Genomic DNA, 9,323 nt, shown 5'->3' on the forward strand with positions numbered 1-9,323 from the left:
TGTCGTGTGTTTGGAATACACAGACTTTCAGTTCCTATTGAATCGTCAAATTTTTGTTATAACACTGGGATTTATCGTTGGAAATTCTACCAGCTCAGTCGACTCTAAAATTTCTGTGTTATTTATATCCTAGGTTGCTCCATTCCTTCGATCGTGTTAACTTCAACGAAAAATCGAGGCGACCGCGTAGAGCCAAAAACTGGCCGCTCAGGGGCCTGATAAAAAGCATTTGTCCCGCAGCTGACACAGCACATGTCAGACCGTCAATCATCGCTAGACACCGACACTCCATTCAGACAAAAAGAACCGCCCATTGGCCTGCGCGTAGGCCTGCGGCGATAATGATGCCATCGGTAAAAGGGGCAAGTCATCGATCGAGTCCTCTGTTATTTTCCCGTCATTCACCATTGTCCTCGCACTTTGATCGAATAAAAAAAAAAAAGACGAGAAGCTGGAACCGTAGGAATACAATGATTTCTGGTGACTTGAGATAGAGAGATGATCGATGCATTTCCACGGGATAATTCGTTCTTTGGCAGCGGTGAATAGACGTGAACGTGGATGAAAATGCGACGAAATGATGGAATGGTCGTGGAACAAAGCAATCCGAAAGATGTCCGCGTGCAATATTGGCACCTGTTGTCCCGCGAAATAACCGAACGCCATTCACGAAGATGTCCTCTCTCTCTCTCTCTGTACGTTGAACAATCGCGGTTTCGATTCGATTGTCCGTCAACCTTATTTACCATCGACCAGGATCTCTTCCCCCAACGCTAGCGTTTTCATTTAATAAATGGCTAGTTGCTTATCCATTTCGAAATTGCTCGCTGGAGTGCAACGAGAACCGCCACGCAAAGTGTCTTCAAATTGAATGGCCAAGCTTCGTCGATATAAGACGCGAACGAGGAAAAAGAGAAGAGATTTGCATAAACGTCCATGGGAGAAATTGGTTCCCGTTGAAAAGTTGTGTCAGGAATGAGTATAGTTAACGTGCTAATTTAATCGAAAAAGAAAAACAAGCGAGTACACCGAGTAAGCGTTTCCGCAGGAATAAATTTTGCGTTTAACTCGATGGAATTTAATTACCGGAAACTGTCGACCCATTTTGACGAAACTTGCCGAGAACTTATTGTTTCCCAGCTGCAAGGGTACGCTTTTGCGTAAACGTGCGACCTCAAAGAGCTACGGAATAGGCAAAGAGAGGAAAAAGGCTTTCGATGGTGACCAAAAGCGTTACAGAAATTCACAGTGGTGCGAGCGTTTTTTAACCCTCCGTCCTTCTCTATCTAGCATGCTATTTTCGCATTCAAACGTACACGCGGCCTAAACTTTAATTACGAAACGCGGAACTGGGTTAATCACTCGCAATTCAGAGGATTTTAGGACCGGTAACCCGCGTACACGCGATGGCCCGAGGGGGAGGAGGAGAAGGAGGGGCACATTTTTCTCGCTGTCAGGCTGGAAACGTTCGAAACGACAGCTGTTCGTTTTAACGATCGACAAACGGGACAAAACCCGGAATTACTATATCCCTCCCCCCGTCTGAAGATTGAAATTTACGGATACTCGTTGGGTGAAAAGTGCCAACCCTATAGCGCCTTCGACAAATTGATACGAATGGAAATGCTACCGTGGCCGAATAACTCCTCGGCGGTTGGGAACTGTGCTTGAAAAGCACGGTAGACCGGTGTATTTTCCACCGTTTTCATTATTTATCGGCGGAATTTACGGCCGAAACGAAACTTCTGGACGGCGTGGACCGTGTGTTTAGCCATTCCCTGGATTTACCGGTGTCTCCATTTAAACTTTATGATAAACACTCGCGTGATATTTCAACCTGGTGGAAGAGTGTCCAAGTGCAACGTGGTTTCACGCGAAATTAAATCGTCGCCGGTGAGAATCGAGAGAGTGTACGGACTAGTTTTTATTCACGTTCATTTGGTCAAGTTAGGAAATTCGCGGGGAAATTTAGGGATACGGTAAATTCTCGTTTAAAGTTTGCACATTAATGGAGCTGAGTGACTAACCTGTGGGTGTGCACGGTGTTCTTGCCGCCTCTACGAGGTCCTCGCGACTTCCGGGCGGTGCTTCCAGCATCGTGCCGCTGCCGGAGAATTTCTTCACACATAGCAGGCTCAACGCTGAAACAAAGCAACGAAATTACGTATTTACATGTGATAACCAACAGAATGAAATTGCATGGAATCCACGGGAACATATTTCGATAATAATTTCTCTATGGACGAAGGCAATCGAGACTTCAAAGTTCACCCTTTACTTTTTTAAAGAGTAAGACAATTAAGTTACGAATAATAAAGACGCAAAACGTCTGAATTCATTTTTCATCGAGTATTATTGCAATTAAACTCGAAAGCTCGACTGTACGCAAATCGAATTTCTCTGAATCGAGCAGGAGATACGTTCATTAGCGGGGTTATTTAGTCAGAGTGAAATAAATCGATTTATCTCGAAAAGTGATTCGTTAACTAGCCAGAAATGAATCCATTAGTTCAGTGTGTGACGAGCTCTTCGTGGAAATTATAATAACCGAATTCCACTCGGGCCAATAAGTTACGCTTTTCTTCGACCCGCCTCGTTATTTCCACATTATTACCGGCGAATTGAATCTTCCCGGGTTACGATAGCGTTCACCAACTGCTACGAAACTTTTCCCCTTCGTAATAATCCGGTTTTCACAATAATCCACCTGGCTGGAAGGTAATTATCGAAGAAGCTCAGCCGGATTCACGAAAGGGAATTCTTGATTGGATCATCTTCCACGACCGTTGCATAATTAAGATATCACCGTGAAGGATTTTTCGACGGTGCAACTATCGTTAATTTACAACACTTCTCGGCAATTTCCAACATTCAGATTTACACACTTGTAGAAATTCTTCGACTCTGGCGAAAGTTCAACAACTTCGGATAACAACCCGCACCTTATCAAGCCGAGACGTACCGTCTGACCAAACACCGACCTGTTCTACTTACGATTCAATTTCTTGGCGTTGCACGTGGAATACTAAATCCCTTCGATTAAAATCGCCCTTCTCCAAGTAGATTCTCGCCACGAACTCGTAGACGAAGGATTAGAGAAATGGTAGAAGGCACTTTTACACGATTTCCGTGTGAATTAATAATTGGAAAGTTGTCTTCGAGGAGAAATCAACGAGGGTCAATTTTACACATGTAATTGTAGCAGCAACATTTCTTTTTCACTATCATACTGACATAATTGCTGACCAATTACCATTAACAATTAACGTTTCAATATTATTCCCTGTAATTTTCGTTGCTGATAGAGGAAGTACCGAAAGGGTCCAGTAAAAACTGTCCCATTATTCGCGAAACATTTCCCAGTATCCGTATTCTTCCATTCCCCGCAATTTACCACGAGGCCAGGCAAAAAGGGAGCACTCGTCGCGGCTAGATCTCGTCAGTGGGCCGTGTTGTCCGCGCAAGACTCGCGTGCACTGTGTCGGGACGCGTTTTAATTAAATTTTCACGACCACAGCGTCGCCAGGAATGTTTCGTTGCACGTAATAACACGTTTGCGCGAGTATATACGGGCACAATGGCACCACGTTCACGGCCGTACGTACAAATAAGAGACTAACTGGTATTGGAAGCGTTACGCGAACCGGATAATACCGTTTCACCTTTGTGCTCGGTTTGCAAGCCAGAAAGAGAGTATTAACAACGCCGGTGCGACGCGAACGCCGAGAGAACGCCTTGCATGATTAATTTCGCGTACGTATCCGAAACATCAGGCGCCTGGAAGCTGTTCCAGAAGCTTCGTTTTCTTTTCACCCTGTCACTGAAATTCTTCACCGGCATTATGGATGAAAATCCTGTTTCGTCTTTCGCGGGGGAAGTTTCTGATTAATTAAACGAAATTTCTATGGCTAGAGTTTGCTTTATCAAATTTTTATTACGTCGATTTTGCTGTCGATTAATTACGACAGATCCGTAGCCATTGTTAACTAGTTAACCACTTCCTCGAAGAAGCTTTTCTCCATCGTTCAGCCTTGTTTCATCCTTCCTCGACGATGAACCATCACCTCAGGACACTCCCGAGGCGAGGCACGCGGAACGGCGCAGCTTCCATTACGCCATTCTTCCATCGTGGAAGGAAAAAGTCCCCTTTTATCCCTTCAATCATCGCTAGTGGCTGGCTACCATAAATAGAACGTCTCACCAGTATATTCCAGCGTTCGTTTACTTCATCGAGACACAATCGACGCTTGCCTATTACTCTATTTCTTCGTCGAACTAGAGAAGAATTCTTCTATTCGCCGAAAATGAGTCTGCCACGGAGAAATTTCGAGAGTTAGAATTAATTCAATATCCCTCTTCATTTTTCTCCTCGTCTATCTCTTCAAATGTTATTTGAACGTTAACAATTGCTCGGAGATCGATACCAATTCTCCCCGTTCATTTTATTTCCCGTTGTGATGAATTTCTTCGCTTTCACAGCCGAGAGAATGAGCGCTGGGAGGCGGACAGCGAACTTTTGCACAGGAGGCCAAAGGTGTGTGTTCCAGCTTCCTGGCGGTTCAATTTTCATCCTTTGACGATTGCCGAAAGCAAGGAAGCATCGAGCATCGTGAATCGGTGGCGGCTACGACCACCGAATCGTCGTCTTTGTCTCGTTCTATTTTCCAATGGTCCCTCCTCATCGGTTCCTTCTCGATTCCTTTCCTCCTCCCCTCTCTCACCCCTGCTTTCCCAGGATCCTTTTGTGTCGACCAGATCGAGCAGACCGCTTTTTCCAATACGCCGGCGACGCCAGCCACGCTCTAATCTTCTTCGAGCGTTCGCTCTGTCGCCCTTCTGTCGGCGAGTTTGCGGATACTTTGAAAGCAAATTCGCGGGCCGCAATTCCGGATAAAATTGCGCCTTTCAACGACGGTTCACGGAAGAATTCCGAATTGTATTTCAGCCGCGTGCATTGTTGCGGAACTCGGCTTCTTTCTTCGCGCGTCTCTGGTATTCGTCGAAATTGAATCGCAAAGGAGAGAAAAATGCTTCTTCTCCCTTTGCCAATCATTCCCAAGTTTCTCTTCCTTCCCGGCGGTGTTGCGGTAATTCCTCGGGTTAGGCTAACTGTTGACGTTTTCCGAACTTCCATTAGGCGAAACAGACTCTAGCCTCTGACAAAATTAGCACAAGAGTAAAGTTACAGAAATTCAACGCTATTGAAATTCTTCTATAATTGAAACAATTTCCTGCGGATTTTCATCTTCGATTTAAAATTCTACCAGAACCCAAACTTCTCGGAATATCATTTCAGACGAGAAGGAAGTCACTTAAAATTCGTTTTCCAATTTACGGTGTCCACGGAAATGGTCCAACGAGAGCAAAGCAGGGTGAAACAGAGTGTATCGTATTATTTTGGAAATCTATTGCGAGCGAAGCCGCGGTTCAAATGGAAGCCCGAACATATCGGTTAGCCAGGAATCCCACGGTGCAACTCACAACGCAAATTATTCACATTCTGCTCAGCAAACGGATTCCACGTACTATTCTACCCGTTTCCGACATCCTCGCGGTAATATTTCACGAATTATTGACAAACTGCCACGTATTCCTTTCATTCTCTTCAACATCTGTTACAGAAACAACCTCAACATTCAATTTCACTTTCTTTCTTTCCTTTGCGAAAAAGCTTGTTCGTCAAATGTTATCCTTCAGAGCCAACTATGTTTTTCTTTCTTTACTCGTCATCCACGAGGTTCCTCTGTTAAGATACGTGAGGCGAAATCCAACGATACACGGAGCGAACGTTGGGAAAGGGGGGAATTCCAGCCTCCACAGAGTAGCAGGGGAATTTTATTTATCCGAATGCCGCGGTCGTTTATCTCCAGTCTCCCGAGCTTCCACGACCGATAGCCTCTGGCCAACTTTCGTCCCAGAATCCAATTCTTTTTTTTTTACCCAGACTGGTGCCACGTCTGGCTAATGTACCGTCTCAGATGTATCTCCGGAGATTCCCAACATTTCGCCTTGTTACTCGGAGCGTTCAGTGGCAAAGGAACGATTACAGTGTTCCATAAGTTACGATAAATTAGGTTAAAATATTGGAGGATTCATGGAAAACATTTCGTTATCGAAACCAGCCTATTTCTTCGAATACGAAACTGATAAATTACCATACCTGAGAGTTACCATAATTGGAACATGCACTGTTCAATAATTGAGGATGAATTTTTGAAATTCACTTTAATCTGTATTATTTTCAACAGCCCTACGTATACTCAATGCAGAAGTCGAACGAAAGTGAAACGAATCGACAATTTTTATCTAAGCACGACTGACTATAAAATTGAAATATCTCAGAGTGAAAAATACAGTTTCTCACGGGATACACTACGACGTCGTCGTTTTTCAAAGTGTATCCCGACCTGCTCTGCTTACGAATAGCGTAACTTCCTTACTTCAACGAATTTTCCGGGAGTATTCTATGAAGATCGTAAAAGTTGATTCTCAGCCTAATTTAAGTGCACACAGCTGGGTAAGGGGGTTTTTTGTTTAATGGATATTTAAGGAGGAAGCTCACCCCGCTTCACGTCCCGCCACGTGTTCGTGATTTCGTCGAGTCTTCCTTGCCCGTTTGGTGTTCACCCATATATTCCTCTCACATCGTTCTGACGACCAACGTTCTGCGAGCCTGAAACATGATGGAACAATATTATTAAGAGATTTATTCAGTGTTCCCAGCGGTTACGTCCCGACGTTATCCATTATAATAATACGGTGTGTTACACGCACTGAATGTGATATACTAGCATCATGTATCATCATGTTTCCAGGAATACGGTTAATATCGCAATCACGACACAGAACTCTAATTTCGATTTCAATGTATACAATGTATTCGTTTAATGAATATTTGACAGGAAGAGAGTGTCGTTAATAATCCCCAATTATTTATAGTGCACGCGTTGTTCCATTGGTTCACCTATGTAAGCGAACTCATGCTCCATTTCCAAAAACTCATTCTACCATTTCCCGGATACCCTGTTCCATTCTATTCCTAGAATTCGACTTCTTCTCCTCTCGCTCTGCTCCCAAACCTAAAACACCCACTTCGAGACCACCTAACTTTTATTCTATTCCCAAAAACTCGGTGCCCTTCTTCGCCCTTTCCAAACATTCTACACGCCTAATTCACAACACTTTCCCAATTTAATCCTCCTCTTAAGAAGAAGAAGTTACGAATCAACTTCCATTCTATTCGCAGGACTCGGTATCCTTCCTCGTGCTTTGAAAACATTCCACACACCTTGTTGGCTCCCACAATGTTCATGAAGCCTGATCATATAGCAAATAACTTTTTATTTGCAACACAGTTTGTTATGTAACCGTAATGCAATGTAACTGAGTACTTAAATGTTAAATGTGTGCGAGTCCAATGTCCTGAGGTTCAAAATTTGTGTAATCGTTCGTACCAGAGTTCAGATTCTACGTTTCACTAATGTGTTCTTACAACAATGTCCTTCTTGTCTATCAGCCCCGTCCCTTTATACGGTTTCTGTCCGTCCATTTGGGTCCCTTGACGGGGGTGAGATTTGGGTGGAGGGCCAAAACTCCCAATCAAATTAGAGCCTTGGTCGACGCCCGACGCCAACCGCTCACCCTTAGGGAAGGGGTGCTCTGGGTGAGGTACGCGTCACCTGAGCTTCTGGGAAAAAACCAGGGTAACGGTACCGCTCGCATGTGCCTCAGCTCGCGTGGGTTTACGATACGTCAATTGCTATTGAGATGCACGAAGAAACTCCAAATTCTCCGCTTTTACGAGAGGTTTGTAGCCCTCCTGACAATAAGGAATAATTAACGAACGAAGACATTAAACGCGTATTCAAACCTTAATCTCGAAAGTAGCAGAGTCGCGTCCGTATCGTAAACCTGGTCTAAACTTAAGTATCCTTAACCCCTTAACGCACAGTTTTTTTGAAAAAAACCGGCCAAAAAAAATCAATTTTTTTAATGTAAAAAAAACAAACTTTAGAACATTGTTTTGGCAAAAAAATAAAAAAAATTCAAAATTAATCAAAATTTTTAGTACAATTTCGATATACTGCGCTTTTGTTCCATGGAAAAAGGCTATATTTTATTTTCGAATAAATAAGTATTATAGCTTACAATCCTATGTAAATGATAAATATCAATAACACGATTCTTTTTCTTAGCTTTCACATTGTTATTTTCAATTCTCGAATATATTCGAGTGTGAAAAATTATAGCAGCATCAAATACAACGCCGCTCGAATTATCTCGAGTGTGCACAGTTTGGCCTGTTTAGCGCGCTCGAATTAACTCGAGCGTGCAAGTTAAGGGGTTAAATAAACATCACACTACATAATCTGATAAAGTAGAACAAAAAAAGAAAAGGAACGTTTCAGGATATTTACAATTATGTCAGGTTAATTTATTGAAATTAATTGATATTGTTTTAACTCAACTTGCCGTTAATTTGATATTAACTTGCTGTTGGTGTAATATGTATGTATAAAAATAATTGAGATTGTCAATTCAAAATTGCCAACCATTCCCTGAAAATTCTTGCCTAAAATAATTCCCAAAAATAATCCCAGAATTTATTCCTGCAACCCTTCCGAAACACGCGTGATTTATAAATTGTTCCGTCGTGCAAAGTGCATTTCACATATTTTTTCTTGTTCCCTTGTTTTTCGGAGATCGATCAGTGCCAGGGCGTCAGGTTAGGCCAGAGCACACATGCGACAGATGCATAATGTCTGGCCGCATAACGCGGGGCTGCAGGCTGTACGTGCATGTGTAAATGTGCGGGCACATGTGGCGAGACGTATGCACCGCAGGCCGCGCGAAAGTAAATAAGAGAGAGAGAGAGAGAGGAGCTTATGCAAAATGTCGGCTACAAACTGGAATCGTAAAATCCCCGTGTCCCCGTAACTTTTATCTCGACGTCTGTTAAACTATGTTTTATCGTTTTAATTCGTTTAATACGCGGTCGCTTGAATCAATCGAACGCAGCCAGAAATGTTTGCCGGAAACACAATATTTACCCAGCTATTGTTTTTTTTTACTCTTCTATTTTCCTTTTCTTCATCTTTTCCCCGGGGAAAATGTAATATTTCCGCTGCTTGCCTCTGCCCCCTCCCCCTCTATTATCCCTTCGTGCTAATTGACGGAAATGTTACATTTCATTGTTCGAATTTTAGTCGAACAAACGGTCAATTTTTCTTTCTCTTTTTTGCACGGTGTTTCTGGTTTTTACGTTCGACCGGAGGCGTAAAAATCGTGAGAAATTTCGAATTACCAGGAGGAACGCGTTAAAG

General features: G+C 43.1%; 1 protein-coding gene across 1 annotated transcript in view; it reads right to left on the minus strand.

The window, feature by feature from the left end:
• LOC108571387 overlaps positions 1-2,097 on the minus strand; it is a 29,315-nt gene extending 27,218 nt beyond the window's left edge. Inside the window, exon 1 of the mRNA XM_017933407.1 lies at positions 2,028-2,097. Within this exon, the coding sequence (XP_017788896.1) occupies positions 2,028-2,097 (70 nt within the window). The remainder of the gene's footprint in view (positions 1-2,027) is intronic.
• Positions 2,098-9,323: the final 7,226 nt, after the last annotated feature.

Source organism: Habropoda laboriosa, unplaced genomic scaffold (genome assembly GCF_001263275.1).
Source record: "Habropoda laboriosa isolate 0110345459 unplaced genomic scaffold, ASM126327v1 scaffold57, whole genome shotgun sequence".
In the NCBI taxonomy this organism is placed as follows: Eukaryota; Metazoa; Arthropoda; class Insecta; order Hymenoptera; family Apidae; genus Habropoda; species Habropoda laboriosa.